The sequence below is a fragment of the Monopterus albus genome, unplaced genomic scaffold (assembly GCF_001952655.1).
Source record: "Monopterus albus unplaced genomic scaffold, M_albus_1.0 scaffold418.1, whole genome shotgun sequence".
Taxonomy (NCBI): Eukaryota; Metazoa; Chordata; class Actinopteri; order Synbranchiformes; family Synbranchidae; genus Monopterus; species Monopterus albus.
Genome location: NW_018128298.1, coordinates 37,189 through 55,701, shown reverse-complemented (window position 1 = coordinate 55,701; position 18,513 = coordinate 37,189). Strand labels below are relative to the sequence as shown.

Here is an 18,513-nt window from a genome sequence, read left to right as displayed (position 1 = left end):
CCTGGTGCAGTAAGGTGTTGTTTAGTAGGTGCCCAGTGGGTGTGGCTATGATAGTTGTATACATGCAGTGCTCACCCACAGCTGTATGAGGACGCATCTGTTGTGACGTCATCACTGTGTGACAGGCGAGTCTCCCGCGGGAAAAAAAGAGAAACAGAGACCGAGAAGGAGAAAAAGAGAAAAACGCAGGGAAATACAAAGCTCCATGACGGCAGGGGAGACAACACTGTCTACGAGTTCGGGGTATTTACTCCAGCCTGAACAGGAATTCCGGCATCTTGAAGAATAAGTCCACTACTGTTGTCTTGTTTTTGTTCGACATATTAAAAAAAAAAAGGGACTGACTATTGTTATTTAAACCCTTCTGTTAAGTAAAAACCAACTTCAACCAAAATTAATGCTGTCCTATTATTTGATAACAAGGGCAGTCGGGAAATAGGACCCACATTTGTTTTGGAGCTGTAGGTGTTGGTCCGAAAACCATACACCTGGCCATACAGTACCACACCCCAGCCCCAACATATATACATATATATATATATGTATGTGTGTGTGTTTTAAAGAAAAAAAGACAGACAAAGAAAAAAAAGAAGGAACAGTTGCACTGAGCTGATAACAATCAACTGGCAAAGTGGTGCAGCCCTAATTCTAAACAAATCTTCTAAATTTAATTTTATCTCTCAAATGAATTCTTTGTCTAATGTACATGACAAATGGATGAAACCATCTGGTGTCCTCCAAAATCCTGCATCAGCAAAATGCTGATGATCCACTGTAATCACAACTTACTGTATCTACACACACCGGAGATTTTATTCTATTTCTGTATCATAATTGGCTTCATATGCAGCCTAAGTCCCGAAAAGCTAAAAACATCAAGTCAAGCTGATGCCATTAACTGTAAGGTTGAGAAATGCTTACCTGTCTGCAGTGAGCCAGGTAACCCTGCGAGGCAGGTGTACAACAGCAGCTTAGCACAAAAAGCCCATAATGGTGTATACATGTCGTCCCCCTGCACGTAGGCTGGGAATACCGGTTTAGGTAACCAGTTAGTTCACGTTTGGACACACATTCCATCAATGATAACGGAATAGATGCAAACCAAATGCAAATCGAAGCCAGAGTCAAAGAACATACTGTAGTGATCCACTAGAATCACAAAACTTTATCGATAAAAAAGAAAACCCTGACACTCAATATTAGCAAAGCATGCAATATCGGCGGTCTTCACTGACCCTGGACACCGTCAGACCATGAAGTGCTGCTCACACACAGCCAGTCAACTAAAGGATGTTACTCCGTGACCCTCACTGTGTCTTGCGTCGTGGTGTCTGTTGGAAACATGGGCACCAGATGCAACGCACAGCCGTTTACCGACTGTTTCTGCAACAGGCATCCGCCTGACTGGGACTACCCAGCTAGGAAGGAACGTTCCCACAACTTTTAGTATCATTCTCTACGAGTTCTACAAAGGTTACACGTGGAACATTAGTAGAAAACATTCAATTAATGTTCTAAAGATGTTTTCACTGATAAAAATGTTGCTGCAATATTATTTTTCCACCGATTTATAACGTTCTAAATGAAATATTCAATAAATGTTCTTAGAATGTTGTGAATGCGATGTTTGTTTGCAAACATTGAAGCAACGTTGCATATTTAACGAACCTAAAATTTTCTGACTGCAACTGAGAACCTTCTCAGAATGTTGTCAATGTAATGTTTCTTGCATAACAATCACGCAATGTTTTTTTATTAAACAATGTTAAAACATTGTGGCTGCAACATTCTGAGAACCTTCTGAAAACATTCTCTCTGCATAAAAGTGAATCTTGGTTTAATAATTATCATGATAACAAAAAGTAATAAGGCATTTTTATTAACTTTCTGGACGTAGCTTTGTCTTGAATCAGCCTCCAGCTGAAAAAATAGGACGCTAACAAAGTGAACAAAGTGCGCAGGGGGAAACGTTTCAATGAGGAATTATACTGTAAATATGAGGAACCTGGAATATGTTCCCGTCAAGAGCCGACAACAGTCATAAATAACTTCTAAACAAACCCTCTAAAGTTTATTTTATCTCTATAATAAATTATCTGCCTTATATCTAGTCTGTAATGTACATGACAAATAAATGATCCACTGTAATCACAACTTACTGTATCTACACACACACACACACCGGAGATTTAGTTTGATTTCTGCATCATAACTGGCTTCATATGCAGTCTACGTCCTGAAAAGCTAAAAACATCAAGCCAAGCTGATCCAATTAACTATATGGTTGAAGGAAATGCTTACCTGTCTGCAGCCAAAGTGAACCCTGAAATGTACAGCAGCTTAGTCTCAGACAACGTCGTGTGCAGTGTGGAAAAACTGGCTTGATAGAGCTGTTGACTTTAGGAAATACATTAATCCATCCTTGGTTTTACTCTATGGAAAAATTATGCAGACAGGCAGGTAAAAAAAAAAAATCACACCTATATCCGCAGTACTTGAGGATATAGGTGTGATTTTTTTTTTTTTTACCTGTGCACAAGGCACCTGAATATCTGGTAGTGACTCATTCCTGAGTTTATTATTGACACATTTATGATACATTGCCAAAACTGTCATCAGTTTGTTCACCAGTGACTCACCAGACAGGCACTGAAGTCATGATTCATTGTCTGGTATTAGTACCTGCAGTCACCTGCACTGATAGGTCACACCCCATCACACCAAATGAATGTACAACATTCAGCTCAAATTTAATCAGGAAATGTTATGTTTGCTGACAAGGGAGAGTTCAGCAGCCATCGATACTAGAAGGAGATATGCAGCAGTAACACCAAGTACTTCATAGTATTGTACTTTATAAAAATTGTACAATAAACAATTTTATGAGGCTTGCAATACACAGTTTTTCAAATGATAACTTTTACTAAATGATTAGTTAATTGTAGTGTTTGATCGGCTTTACTGATGGAAACAAACCTTCAGTTATGAAGGCCAAGTATGAAAGTAGTAGAAAATGGAAATACTCAAGTACTCCTACAAGTCCTGCATTCAAAATGTAACTTAGGTAAAAGTACAAACGTATTAGCACCAAAACATATTAAAAGTACTCATTATGCAGAATGGCACATTTCACATTGTTGCGTATCATGTTGCTGTATTACTGATTCTTCACTGTGTACATCACATTTAATGTTGCAGCTGGTGAAGGGGGGCAGGTTCTATCAGGAGCAGTCACTGCATGACTTTTAACTTTGGACCTTCAAGTAAATTTTGATGCCGACGCTTTTGTGGAGTTTCACACTGAGCTGATAAAATGAGGTAGGAGGAAAAACTCTGAGACAAATGGAAATGTTTGGGAGATCCTGGAGGGAGGCAGCTCCAGCTGGTGTACATCCTGGTAGCGTGACAAGTGAGGGGGGGGGGGCTCCTCACAACATAGAAACACCCCCACTAGAAAAGAGTGTTGCCCCTCCTACAGTTAAATTTGGTGTTAAATTCAAAGGTAAAGAGTATTTTTAGGGTAAAAACCTAAAGGTGTCTATACCCATATTCAGCATCTTCTCTGGATAATCACTTGAATGTGTTTTTAAGTTAACGATGTTCGGTACTGTATGGTTTAATCAAAAGGATTTCACAACCAGGCCGGTTACTAATGATCACTTCCAATATCAATTGACCTGCTGATTATTTTCTAAATCAATCAATTTATCATTTCACTCGAGACATGTCAGAAAATAGTAAACAAACACTTAATTCCTGATTTGTTTTTAAATATATGTTTTGTTCAACCACACTCCAAAGTGAAAATATTCCATTTACAGTGACAAATAAGTAGCTGGCTGAGAAATGATCAGAACAATTGATCAAATATGAAAAACACCTGAAGAGTAACCGTCTGTCATTCCCCAAACTGATGAACTGAATATTGGTACAGCTCTATTCACAACACGTCCTCTGACATGCACAAATACTGCAGTGTTACATTATACAGTGTAATAGAAGTAGAATTATATATCAAAAAAAGATTGATCGATGCCATATTGTGTCTTCCAAAGCTCATACAAATACAGATATTGTGTACATACTGTATAACAACATGCAATTAATTTTCTCTTTTAATATTAAATGTTGTTCTAAAAACCGCTGATAATGTACTTGGGGATACAATCTGCAGCTCTACATGATCTGGTTCTATCTCCCACCCCCATATCCTGGAGCCTGGGACCCCTCCAGATCTCAAGCTCATCCTCCTGCACTCGAAAGAAAAAACCTCACAGTCTCTGTTGGGATTCAAACAGTTCAGAGACTTTTCTACACTCGACAACACAACTACAGGACCGCAAAAAGTGATTCTTTACAAACTGAAGAAGAAGAAGAAAGAGGAAAAGAAGAAGAAATAGCATCGGGCTGCTCAGATTTTCTAGGCATCCTGGAGGTTACCACTGCACAAGGTGAGGATGCTTATGCATAAAATCCACCCAACCCTCTGACTCTCCTGCAAATGCTGCACCATTCATTCATTAGTTGAGTGAGAGTATATATAATACAGTGGGTACAGAAAGTATTCAGACCCCCTTAAATGTTTCACTCTTTGTTATATTGCAGCCATATGCTAAAATCATTTAAGTTCATTTTTTCCCTCATTAATGTACACACAGCACCCCATATTGACAGAAAAACACAGAATTTGACATTTTTGCATTAAATGATTTTAGCATATGGCTGCAATATAACAAAGAAAAGAGTGAAAAATTTAAGGGGGTCTGAATACTTTCCGTACCCACTGTACACCAGTGGGTTTGTCCTTTAACTCCCTTTCCCTTGAAAACTCCAGGCCTTTCACAGTTTGTTCAAGACATTTTAATCCAAGTTAAAAATGACATAAATGTGAATGTTTGGGTGTAGTGCTGTTGAGCTATGACACAAAGCTTCATACCAGCTGTATAAATTATTCTTTTGTGATGTCCTCAAGCTTTGTGTGTTTTGGAATGTACATATTCTGATTCATAAAGTCTGGGGAGTCGTCCCCACCATCTCTCACTGCTTTGAGTGGATTACAACTTAAAGTGTGTGTCTGTGTGTGTGTAGACATGCGTTCTACCCTCCACTGTTTTGGGGTGGGTGTGGTCTTATTCTCGCTGGTTCCCTCCATCCTGCCGTTTTCCCGCGGCGCCAACCATGCCTCCTGTCAGGAAATGATTCCTGGCCACATCAGCGCTCAGCCTCAGTACCTTCAGCACAGCCACATCACCCTGCGCACATCCGCCTCTTCTTACCTGCCTGGACAGTTACTCACAGGTACTACTGAATTATTATATGGCTGACAGATCAGGTGACTAACTGACTAGCTAGCTTAGCTGGCATTCAAAATGTTACTTATGTAAAAGTACCAAAGTATTAGCATCAAAACATACTCCAAGTACTAAACGTACTCATTATGCAGGATGTATATCATATTAATGTATTACTGGTGCATGACTGTGTACATCACATTTAATACTGCAGCTGGTGAAGGGGGGCTGGTTTTAACTGCTTATATGCATTGAATTTGAATTACTGGTGGGAAGCTTGTAAATTTTTCACCACAGATCAGTGATATGTTATAATTATACTGTATTTTTTGGTATTAATCTGGTTCTAAAAAGTAACTAGTAACTAAAGTTATCAAATAAATGTAGTGGAGTAAGAAGTACAATATTTGCTTTTAAAATGTAGTGAAGCCAAAGTATGAAGTAATAGAAAATGAAAATACTGAAGTACAAATACCTAAAAATTGTACTAAATTACCTGCCTTAACTTATGTGCTAAGGGCTTTTGCCTTTTATGAATTTATTAGAGTTGAGAAATGGGAAATGACACACAACATTCATGGAGGACACCCTAACCCCAAGGCCAACAAGGTTCCCCACTTAACCTTTTCATTATAACGATGCTAGAGACTCATTTCATGACTCTTGTGTTTCTCTGTATCTATACCTGTGTCCTCAGTAACTGTCCGAACCTCTAGGGATTTCATGGGTTTCTTGCTCCAGGCTCGCAGTGTGGATGGTGACGGGGGCAGAGCTGAAGCAGGGGTTGGGGTCAGGGTTGGAGCTAGGGTCAAGTCTACGAGAGTTGGGGGCTCCTGGACTTTTACAGCGCCTGGCACCCACACCCTGCGCTGCTTCTCAGATGGCGACACCCTCACACATTCCGACAAACAGCTGAAGAGAAACCTGTCATTTGTGTGGAGGGCTCCTGATGCACCCATGGGAGACATACAGTTCTAGTAAATATGAGTCTACTAGTATTTACTGAAAAGACATACCAGTGAATGCACGTTTGTTACTTCCATAGCTTTTTGCACAGTTGTGTAATTTAGATGCATAAGCCTCTTTGTCTTTCATTCCAGCATCACTGTAGTGCAGTCGTACTTTGTGTACTGGGCAGGTATTAAATCTGCAGTGGTGCATGATGGGAGTCGTAGTCCTTGGAGTGGCAGGAACACCACAGTAGTAGATCAAGGGACTTCAATTTTTGCTCAACAGGAAGATGAAGTTACTGCTTTGCCAGGTACGCAAACATCTCATGCAGTGTCAAGTCATAAAAAAACAGGCTGAGGCAAAACACAAACTGGACAACTTGTAATGGATCACTTTGTCTTTGCATCCCCACTTCATGACAACTAATACTTTGTCTCACCTTGGTGTCTCACAGCTCTCAGAACATCAAATAAACTAACTAACAAGACATTCAGCTCTGCTGCTACACTAGGACTCCCTACAAAAACGAGGAGTGGAACACAAATCTACAAATCTCTGGAAACATTAACAGGAGTCTCTCATCCAGCCTTGGAGATTAACAGCTCTATGACTCTGGCATTCCTTGGAGTTAAACACCTGGCAAATCAGGCATTTAATAAAAGGAACAGCCCTAAGCCTTCAGGATTTCTTCAAAATGCAACCAAAGACAGTAGGGATGACATTAATGCAACTTCAGGATACCTCTTAGGTGTGACTGAAGAGGCAGGCACTGACACAGGGAGCCCTGTTACTCATACCAAGGGCCCCAAGCGCACTCTTTTCTCATCCAGCCACCTTCCTTTTACCGCCTCTTTCTCCTCAGCTGAGCCTATAGGGATGGACGTTACTACCACTTTGCCAAACACCACAGTGCAAAACGCAACCACCCCCCTTTCCATTCTGCACTCCCTGGCTCCTGTCTTCCCTCTGACAAATGGTGAAATGAAAAGTAAAGAGTCAAACATAAACTTTCACATTTCAAAACTGCCCAATGATCCTGAAACCAAAGCCACAACAATAAACCCGAAACCCACCACCACAACTATACCTTCAAGTCGCAGCTTCCACAGTTCAAATCCCCCAAGACCCACATCGCACAATCGAAGAGGAACAATGCAGGACCAAACTAGTTCAGTTAAGACTGAGAGACAGAGCAGTTCATTGCAGCCCTGGAGGACTAGCCTAACCATGTCCCAAATGAGACTAATAAAGGATGAAATGGGTAGCCAGTCCCTGCCCCAGCTTCAGATTCCTACCCTCAAACCTTTACTTCAGTCCCAAACTGTTACAAGGCAGACTCTTCTTTTCTCACAAGCATCTTCCTTTAAACCCTTTCCCCAAACCTCTTCATTAAACCCCTATACTGCATCCAAATCCACCCTTCAGTCTATTATCCAGACCCACAAAAGTCCATCTCTTGCTCAGCCCAACCCTCTATCACTCCAGCATCTACCCAACAAACACCTTCCATCCCACTACCAGTCTGTGAGTCATTTACCCAAATCTCCACTTAAAAATAACCAATTTGAACACCAAATGGGACCAAAGCAAACCAGCCCACCTCACCCTGACCTTCAAACAACTGTATCCCTGAACAGTCCATCTCATCTTGAACCTCTGGGTTACTTTCACCAAGCCCTGCCCCAAACTACCCCCAGTCAAACTCTGGGTCAAGGTAGCTTTCCCCAGACAGACCAGTCCCAATCTGAAATACTATCTGAAGCTTCTAGTATCTCTTCCCAGCCCCTTTCCCAAAGTAATACACCCCATGCATCTACATCTGGGTGGAAGCAATCTCAGCCTTCAGTAACTCCCAGATCTTTCAGCCCTCTACTCTTCACATTGAGGGTTGACCCAGTCGTCACACTAGATGAGGGTAAAGAGATCACAGATGTTCTGTCTCCAGCAAAAATCAAAACCATGAGCCCAGTGTCTGTCTTTGCTCCCTTAGCTACTCCTTCTCCTTCTTATTTTTCTGGCTCTACCTATCAGTCAACTCTTCACTCCTCATCCTCTACTTCAGATCATACTTTGCTTGCATCTTCCCTTGTTCACCATAGCTCTACCACTCCTCCATATCCTTCTACAGGTTCACCCCTAGTATCAATGCATCCATCCATCAAATCAAAATTGTTCACCCATTCCTCTTCTTCCTCTGTAAAGGACCAACCCAAAACAGCTCCAGCCATTTCTGCTCTAACTTCTCCTTCCCCGATTTCAGTTCCTCCTAATTTTCCCTCTGACCAACCATCCTCTACTTCCCCTGTGCCATCCTCCTTAGCCTCTTCATTAAAATCATTGAATTCCTCCAACTATCCATCACCAGCTCCCTTATTCTCCCCACTCCCTTTATCTACTTCTTCCTCATCTCCCTTTACCTCCTCCCAGTATATAACAGGATCAACCTTTTCCTCAACCTCTTCTTCCACCATCTCTCCTGTTCTCTCCTCCTCCATTGTCTCTGGAGCTTCTTCCCTAGGTTTTGCAACTTCCCCCCGTTCACCTCCTCCTTCTTCCTCATCTACCTCTACCCCAGCAACTTCTCTCTTCCCATTGGGATCATCATATTCCTCCAATTCATCTGCCACTTCCTCCTCTTCTATGTCATCTACCACCATGTATCCAGGACCCTCACCAGCTCCCCGTCGTTCTCTTCACAACCCCTCCTTGTCCTCTTTGTCCCCTGCACCCTCCCACAAAGTGACTGTAGGTCAGAGGTTGCTAATCCAGAACCACATGGCATCATCTAATCCTAAAACCATCATTAACTCACCAACATTAAGAGCAGTGATTCACCCAAACCACCAACCTGATCCAAGCCTTAAACCAAACTTTAAACTAAATATTGGTCATGAATTGAAACCAAATCTTCCGAACAGTGAAACTAAACCCAAACGTCCCTCCAATCCCTCTGGAACTCCAGACAAGGAAGAGAAATATCCAGATATTATCCCCAGACACAGTGCCTGGGAGCTGGGCATGTTGCTGGGCTCCTCAGCTGGCTTGGGTATGGTGCTGGTGGTCGGGATAAGATATATGTACCGTCAAGCCTGTCACAAACAGACAGAGATGACGCTGAATGACAGGGAGAGAGAGTATGGGAGAGGAGAAAGAGGGCTGATCCATGTCCAGGAGTGTGGAGATTTGGTCAGAGTCCGGAGAATCAGAGAAAACAGCTTTGTGCTTCTGGCAGAGTATGATATACTGGCATCACCTGGAGACTGACAGACAGGGAACATACACAGGTAATGGTAGCAACTGACAGTTGTAGACACCAAAATATTTTTTCAAATCAGAGCTGAGAGCAGAAATAATCATACCATTTGAGGTCTCTCATTAAATTAAATTAACATTAAATTGGAGTGAAATTGATATTGTGAAGCATGGCATTTAATTGGTAACAGAAAACACACAAAAATACAAAGCTTCCTTGTTATCTAGTTAGCCTAGCTAGGGACTAGCTTGTACGTCAAGCTAGCCTACAGCATTCTAATGTCATGAGCTTAATGGTCATAATCCAGTGAAACAAGGTTATTTTACATTCTTTTGTCACAGTAGCATTGATGCTCAATGATGGCAAAGTTACTCTATTTGTTTTCATGCCCGAAAGCAAGATACCTTGACAGCTTCTGGCCAGTTGCCTTCTGAACTGGTGTGATCATTCGGAGTCCACAGACAACTTTTGTTTAGCATCACATTGAGATTAAAATGCATCCTCTTTGGTGCCTGACAGTGTCTCAAAAAGTATTTGTCAGATTGTCATGAAATTGACTGTGATTATTCACGATCCTCAGATAATGAATAATATTTGGCCACTATGTCAGCCTTTTGTCTGGCACCAAAATGAGGCCAAACCTAGACTTGTCCATAAAAATATACAGGCTGAGCTACGTTATCGGCAGAGATCAGAACAGGAAGCTAACATCTTCTTCTAATTTTGTTTTTCCTAAAAAAACAAAAAAGAACATAACACACTAAGAGTACATTTAAAATAACTAAATCGAAATTAGAACAAACATTACAAGGCCCTAAATAACTTTGTGACATGCTTCATTACAAAACAAAAGACCCTGATGTTCGTTAAAAATATCTAGAGATCTCGTGCACGGACCCTTGACTCTTGGTTACTTCAGTCACTGTAAAAAGCCTTTGCAGCAGCATTTCAAAAGTGATGTTTTGTTATGTGTAAACAAGGCAACTGTGATGTGTTTTTGTTTTTGAACAAAATAGCTGGCCTGCACTGATGCACCTGTCAGACCTGTAGGTAGGACATGTGAGGTCACCCAGTGAGCTGCACCCTGCTCCTGAGGATGCCAGTCTAAAAAGACTGATTAAAGTGTTTTTTTAATTAAGCTGCACGATGCCCGACCTGATTCATGTTCTCAAGAATGTAACTGAACAGGGATGAAATGTTTTTTATACCAGCTCCAGGTTTCATCTCGAGGAATGAACCCTGTGCCTTTGTATTAGGGCGTGACACCATTGAATCACTCACCTTTCACACAGGTTCATGGAGTTCACTGCTTTGCAGACAATAAGGCAAACAGGTAAAAATGAACAAAAAACATAAAAAACCTGAAACGATTTTAAACATTTGTAAAGAATTTTGTGCCAAGGTTCATTCTTGTTTCACCTATGATATCAATCTCAAAATGCTAATCACTAATATTGAACATTATATGTAAACTGTCATGTAAAGGCATACGGATACATTTAAAAATAAAATATTTTCAGTAATACACATCGTGTGCTTCTTTATTTCAGCTCCTGTGGTCTGAGGCTTCACAGATGGAAATGCTGGTTGTATAGCAATTTCAAACCACTTGGGTGTGGTTGTGTGTTAAAAGTGGCCCGAGGGTGTGTTAGCAGGGCTGTCATAGGGTTACTTTAACAATACTTCACCCAAATGATGCAACAGAAAACGCATCTGTACCAAAAAGTAAATAAAAATTGGGTCAGTAAAATTAATGAGCTGCCAATAATTCCCTGAGTGTTTTTTCCACTTGGTCAAACAAGAAATACACAATTAGATCTCAAAATATATCTAAACTTGCCCTGAGAATGAGGAGCCCATTAGATGCAGGAGTGTTAAGACTTCCAGTGGAAAACTCCAGCTCTGTAATCTCTAGTTGTGCAGTTTGAAATCTGAGAAAAAGCTGCACGTTGCTTTTCTTTAGCGTGTGAACTGCCAACAATTACCTGATCCATTTAACAGAGGGGACACAACTCTGCACATTACATCTTAAATCCTCACTAATATATAATATTGACTGATTTATTCACTAGCTATATACATTTGTACGTTTAATGTTACAAGAAACCCACCTGGATTCATTTTTCTCATGGTTCACAGATAAATCAGGAAAGAAACTGATGCCCATACACCAAGTACTTGGACTGCACTGCATTACCTTACTTTTCAAAAGTAAGCAGTACAGAAGAAAATACAGTTCAGTTTACCAGTTTATTTCCATTTGTCTTTTTTTATTAACAAGTAAGAACAAACCCATACATATCCCCCATCCACTGTCTTTCATCCACAACAGGCAGAACAATTGCACTGAAAACAGACAGATATCGACTGTAAACTTCAGTTACTGGATGACCAGTGAAGTGGCATTTGTGCTGCAGAGGCCTCAGTATTCTCATAGCATCAGCATCAGAGATGGTAAATGGTCTTTTACTTGTATAATGCCTTTCTATGCATTGCAGCACATTGTTTGCCCATTCATCCATTCGCACTCACACTGCTACTGGGGGTTCAGTGTCTTGTCCAAGGACACCTCAACATGTGGACTGGAGAAAGGAATCGGACCAGTCAACCTTCTGGTGAGCAGGTGACCTGCTCTACCTCCTGAGCCACAGCCCCCCCTAGAGACAATCTCTACCAACCACACTGGAAAGTAAGAGCCACAGTTGCTCATTGTGTTCGTCTCAATCCAAGTAAACAGGGAAACAGTGAAGAAACAGGCTTTGGCTTGTTGTGTGCACCAAGCAGGTCATTCCCCAATAACCTGCTTGGTTACAGAAACACACACTCAGGGAGATGCGTACATCTACATTCATTTTTCTGAATGTATACAGTTGTAAGGCATCATAGGAAGACTAACTTATGCAAATGCTGCTGAAGTGCCAGTGAGCAAAGTATCACACTTTTTTTGTATGTCAATTTGGTCCATAGACTTAAGGTCACGAGGCAGCTAACGTTTCTAAAAATACTGTGGTGTTTGTAGGAACAGACTTGGACAAACAGGGTAATATGATTGGTTGTTGATGATACATTCCCCGTCACCCTGCCATACAGGTGGTTCTGTTAATCTGGTTCCAGACCTCAAACACTGCCCACATTTCACAGCTTTTAAAGCTGCATTCACTAGGATTTAGCACAAATTCAGACAAATCAAGTAAAGAACTGTCCAGAAGTATTGTCTCCCTGCTGTACTACACACCCCACCCCCACCATCTTCAGGCCTTGTGTTTATGTCTTGCCTTTGTGGCCATTGTTGTTGAAATCCACACAGCACTTCTTCCATGCCCCGCTGGACCAAGGTTATGAGATGCTTTTTTTAAAACCAGTATGGCTGGTTACTGACTGAGTTTGTTTTGATTCTCTCTCTCTCTCCCCAACAGTCAAGAATTTGAATCCAAAAGTTAGCTAGAGGGACATCAAGTAAAAATTCAGTCTAATTATCAGGTCATAAAAAAATCCTCCTACTGAATTTAGTTCCACAATCTCATACTTTTCCAATACATTCATTTCCTTAAACTGGTTTTGATGATTGTAGCTGGTGGACTACAGTATTGACAAAATGATGTAACTACTACATCGCTTAGATAAAGAATAGGATATCGTCTACATACAGATGTGTATGTACACCTTCATTTTTTGCATTATTCTGGAATTTCAAACTTTTTTCTGGACTTTACTGCAGAGGGTAACAGCTACTTGGTATGACCCTTGATCATAAACATTTAGATGTCTGCCTCCTCACTGGTTCAAGGTACAAATGTTGGTCAGAATCCAAAGTGTATAGAAAATGGCGTTGACAAGAATTCACACACGCAGTAGAAGTGCAAATAATGCAAGAAAAGACATAAAAATCTGGAAAGATCCAAAAAAAGATGATGGTATTTACCTGTTAAATCAGACTCTCTACCTCAATGTTCATGTTCATTCGGGTTGATTATTCATTAACACCACGACCTTGAAAGTGTCACTGCAACACTGCTTCTTGTCACCAAACACAAACCTTATTTGAGAAAGTGTCAAAAACCAAAACAGCTGCTGTTACTGTATAACATATCAGATAATGCAGCACCAACAAACGTTCACATTTTCTGGCAGTGACAGCCAAGAGTAGAAAAATGTAGAAAATAGCAACAAAATGAAAAAAAGAACGGTCCCAGTAACACCACCATTTCTTTTTCTTGCTGGTAGGTGCAAGTTTCAAACTAAATATTCCCACTGTTAAAAAACAAAGAAACAAAACAGCTGTCCTCCTTCTGCAGGAATTTTTAGGTATTCCATAAAAAATAAAACATTTTCTTCTTTTAAATATAAAAGAACATGTGACTGACATATGAAACAGGAGTTTTTTTGTCTAAATAGCGAGCCTTGTCCACTCCACCACGCTGAGGTCTCTGTTGTTTGGCTGTAATAAGGCACATACTGTACGACTACTGTTCCCTCCATCTTAGTCCACTTTGCATCAAAGTACAAACACCATCCTTGTCAGACGGGCTGAACGTACAACAGTTTCACCGCCTGAACAGAGACAGAAGAAAAGAAGCACCAAGACATCAGCTCCAAACTCGTTGCTCCACTGCAATGTGTACATCAAAATTCACATCAACTTCAGTAGTTTGTGGATTTGACAGGGGACTGTCAATATCATCACCACACCCACCACTATGAACCAGTGCAACCCAACTGATGCTCGATCCAAGTTCTGCAGATTGTTCTCCTGACAATAACACTGAGGGAGGAGTTTAAAATATATCAGTTCAACAATAGACGAACTGACACAGGATCACAACAGATCTGCAGCTGTAGTTACAAAAGCCAAGAAGAACAATTATAATGGAGGCACTGTTTTAACTAGGTTAAATAAACAGTTGTTTTTGGGTCTACTCCCTCAGGGCATTAGTGTTTCAACAAGACTGTAGGAGAAGAGACCAGGTGCAGAGGTTAACGTTGGACTGCAGCCTTGTCCTCAGGCTGTGAACCTGGGCAGGTGGCGTTTTAACCTATGACCCCACAGAGTGTGTGCACCAGAGTTTGTGTACCTTCTGCCGGGTGGTCATCCAGCTGCGGATGGTCGGGATGAGGACGGAGCCAAGCAGGATCTGAGCCGGATGGTAGATCAATAGCGGGACTGAGATCAGAGAGAGATGCTCGTAGCCCTCAAACACGATCTTCAGCATAGGGATACCTGGAGAGAAATAATGTTCTGACACTTTGCCTGTGGAGCTGAGGTTTAATCCCCAAAACACAATAAATAATACTTCTTAAATTTGCCTGTTGACACTGGGTTTCTATATTATTCCATATACTAATGTTGTACATCTTTTATTAGCTGCTGTTCATACATTTGTATGTTTGGATGGGAAACAATGGAATTTTTATACATTGCATACATGATAATGTTATTAATATCAAGAATAAAGGAGCTTCTGTGCTTTTAATCTACGTAGGAATAAATTGTTAATTCATTATTTTAAAACAGGCTTAGACGTGGTGAAAAAGTCATTTTATTTACTTGCCCAGAGTCAGTGATTTGTGTGTGGAGCAGAACATGATGGCGACAGTGTCTGCAGAGCTGAAACCTGAGCCAGGCCTGCAGAGACAAACAGGAAGTAAAATCAAGTACGTTTTATTTATATAGCCCAAAAATCACAAAGCCATTGGGTGGATCTCAGACATCTGACTTAATGTGCTCGTGTAAGAAACACGGCAGCCATCTTTTTAGTTTTAATCTGACTCTTAGGCACGTTTACACATCATGTTGACAAGGGTTTGCTGAAAAAGGAAATACTGAGACTGGTGTGTAAAAAAACAAAAAGATAAAGAAGAAGGAGTGGAGGGAGGAGTAAAGATGGAGGACAGAGGAGGAGGAGGAGCCTCACCTGGTAGAAACCACAAACGTCAGCAGCATGAAGCCGACTTGGACGGAGAAAACTGCAGAGAGACAGACGTCACTTTAACATTCCACTACAATCCAGAGTGTAAAACATATTTATCCATCTTTAGTCAGCAGAACCTCTGTTAGCAGGATTATGGCAGTGTTCATCTTGTTTATGTGGCGTGTTAGACTGAAACTACAAGTTTGTACGAGTGGGCAGCCTCTTTACCCAGAACCACATACTGTTACTGCTGATACAGCCTTTTTACCATCTACATGGGGCACTGGATCCATGTTTAGTTGTTAATTGGAAAATTATTCTTTTAGCTATAAAACTCAAAGGACTTGTCAAGAAGGTGAGAAATCAGACTATTAGTTTGACCTTTTTGGGAAACCTGTCTCCTTTCTTGCTCAGTTAGATGTGAGGATCGATACCACTCTTGCTGTGTTGGGTATCGAACTTCAATACTTTTATGGCACCGATCGAATTACTTCAATACCATCGAGCTGATGTTAAGAGAACTTAAGGTTGTGGTAAATAGGTTTACACTTTGTTATGAAACTGCTTTGAGAGCACAAAGATGCCAAGGAATTGAAAAATGAAGCTAATGATCTGTACCAAAATGTGTAATGTACATTAACTACATATTATAATGTCTATATTTTTGGTTAAAATTGATTTTATAAAACTGGTTTCAAATAAAGTAAGTTTAGGAACCAGTATGAAAATCAAGGTATCGGCACTGGTATCGAACATTTTGGACTAATGCCCATGAAAACATGAAGCTACAGCAGCAGCTTAGCATAAAGAAAGGAACCAGCTGGTTCTGGTTCTGGTTCTGTCCAGAGGGAACTACATCCAGCTCCCAGCAACTGTATATTAACTAATTAGCACATTATATCTTATCTGTGCGGAAGTGTTAAAGACAGCACGTAACTACAGCAAATTAGCTGATTTCTGTTTAACAAACACGATGTAACTTGTTAATCAGTGTGGATTCTGGATTCTTGGACAGAGCCAGGCCACCGGTTTCCCTTGTCTGGCTGCAGCTTCACATTTATCTTAAAATGATGAGAGTGATATAGTAAATCTTCTCATCTAACTGTCAACGACACAGTGAAGGAAACCGGGAAATATAAATTGTCAAGAAGCGAACATTTCTCTCAAACTGGCTGCTAGAAAAATGACAAAACCATAAACTGGATAAAAGTAAACTCAGCAGTTCTAACTCAAGATTCAAAGGCTGAAACTGCCAATGAAGATGAAGCTTTTCAACGGAGATGGACTTTATTGTATCTGAAGTTACAAACCTGATGCTCCACCCAACTGAGGCAGCCTAACGTTTATAACTCTTCCACAACGTTTAATTCAGTTTAAAGTCTAAATTATAACACTTTTCTCAGTGGTTTAGCAAAATGTTCTTTCCTCCCTTGTGGCCTTCACCTTCAATAGAAAGGTGTTACTTTCTCTCTCTCTCTCTCTACACACAGTGTACTGACTGATGAGGACGACCAGCAGCAGACTGGTGGGGTCCAGCTCGATGTTGGGGTTACTGAAGGTGTCACAGAAGGTGGTGTAGATGATCATGAGGAGGACGGCGCTGCTGATGGTGCCGAATGGCGGCTTCCTGTGCTCCAGACACTCCCTGAGGAAACCTCGACACACCTGCACACACACACACACAGACACACCAGAAAGATCGTCTGGATTCTGTTGGTAGTTCCCAGAAATCAGAAGAAGACGTCTTCTGGACCTGTGTAACACACACAAGTTCGTACCTGACCCAGGATCAGAGGCACCACGACGGTCATGAAGAGCTGAGAGAAGATGGAGGAGAAGGGAACGGAGGATGAAGAGCCAAGCTGGACGAGCAGGGGAAGAACCACGACACAAATAAAATTAGTCCGACACACACTGCAGGAACAGTCAGGTCAAATAAGTGTAGCAGAGGAAATGTACTGTGGCCTTGTGGTAACTCACAGCGCTGTGGTTACACTCTGCTGCACTGCCCCCAGGTGGCAGAAACCATCAGTGAAAGAGTCTGATGTGTGTGTTTGTGTGTATTCAGTGTGGAAAGCATATTAAATTTCAGAAGGTCTGACTTACAAACAGCAGCAGCAGCAGCGGCGTCACAATGATTCCCTACAGGAAGACACAGAGTTCACACTGACGGCTGGATGCCATTGGACTAGTTAACGGGAAACTACAGTTTCATAACGTTCATTCGAAACACATTTCTTAGCCCTAACCGAATTCAAAGCAGGTCTGAACCCACAAATCAAACCAGCATCTTACCAAGAAGCTTCCAAACGCTGAGTTGAAGATGGCAGCAGCCTAGGAACACACACACAACATACAGAGACAACATCATGAACACACACACACACACACACTGCTTATTACCGTTCAATATTACTCCATTTGTCAAACGCTGAAGGATAACGACTTGCTAAAGTGTGTGTTTGTCACCTCGTTGCCTCCGACAGCCTTGGTGAGAATAACAGCAGAGGAGACGGGCGGGGGCATGCAGCTCACCGTCTGTAAGCTAGACAGTGAGGAAGAGGAGGGGATGATGAGAAAGGTCAAGGTCAGCTTTACTGTCATTCTGGACCAGACAGGCGTGTAAAGCATAGAACAAACATGTTTGTCCTGCTCCAAGTGCATGAACAGCAAGACATCAGTGCACAGTACACTGGTTACTAAAGGTGCACAACTAACATTCTGCATAGTGTCCAATAAACCCAGTGACAGTTAGGACAGTTTGTCCCAAATAGGCATCTGTAGTTCATGCTGTTGCTAGGAAACAGGATGTAATTGGGGGCAAAGAGTGGTTAGGACCAGCTGATGGTGTCAGTTTGTTCCGAGTCTCACTAGACCCTCTAGGCAGAGAAGGTTTAAGTTTGATTTAATAAGTAAGAGTAAGTATGAGCCCGAGTATGAAGTAACAGTGAATTTACTTATTTGCCACAAGTGCTCATTGCTACAGGTATGTGCCAAAAAACACATCCAGTATTTCACAAAATTAGAATATCATGACAAAGTTCAACATTGTAGGCTCCCTGTGTCCCAATCTAGTCAGCTAATTAACAAAACACCTGCAAAGGTTTCC

General features: G+C 41.3%; 2 protein-coding genes across 7 annotated transcripts in view; both read right to left on the bottom strand.

The window, feature by feature from the left end:
• Window positions 1-5,174, bottom strand: part of LOC109951912 (uncharacterized) — a 36,969-nt gene extending 31,795 nt beyond the window's left edge. For 2 of the 5 annotated variants that reach the window (XM_020586674.1, XM_020586678.1), the window contains exon 1: window positions 922-1,185. The gene's annotated coding sequence lies outside the window, so the exon portion shown is untranslated. Of the gene's footprint in view, window positions 1-921; window positions 1,186-1,235; window positions 1,330-5,101 lie in introns of those variants that run through there. The other 3 variants (XM_020586675.1, XM_020586677.1, XM_020586676.1) reach the window with 3 other exon arrangements.
• Window positions 5,175-11,751: 6,577 nt separating this feature from the next.
• Window positions 11,752-18,513, bottom strand: part of slc10a7 (solute carrier family 10 member 7) — a 10,105-nt gene continuing 3,343 nt past the window's right edge. The window contains exons 4-12 of one of the 2 annotated variants that reach the window (XM_020586661.1): window positions 17,874-17,949; window positions 17,700-17,738; window positions 17,511-17,546; window positions 17,183-17,266; window positions 16,904-17,069; window positions 15,408-15,459; window positions 15,045-15,118; window positions 14,568-14,713; window positions 11,752-14,046 (exon numbers count right to left, since the gene is read on the bottom strand). In XM_020586661.1, the coding sequence (XP_020442317.1) occupies window positions 14,014-14,046; window positions 14,568-14,713; window positions 15,045-15,118; window positions 15,408-15,459; window positions 16,904-17,069; window positions 17,183-17,266; window positions 17,511-17,546; window positions 17,700-17,738; window positions 17,874-17,949 (706 nt within the window). In that variant the 3' untranslated portion in view covers window positions 11,752-14,013. Of the gene's footprint in view, window positions 14,047-14,567; window positions 14,714-15,044; window positions 15,119-15,407; window positions 15,460-16,847; window positions 17,070-17,182; window positions 17,267-17,510; window positions 17,547-17,699; window positions 17,739-17,873; window positions 17,950-18,513 lie in introns of those variants that run through there. The other variant, XM_020586662.1, reaches the window with a different exon arrangement.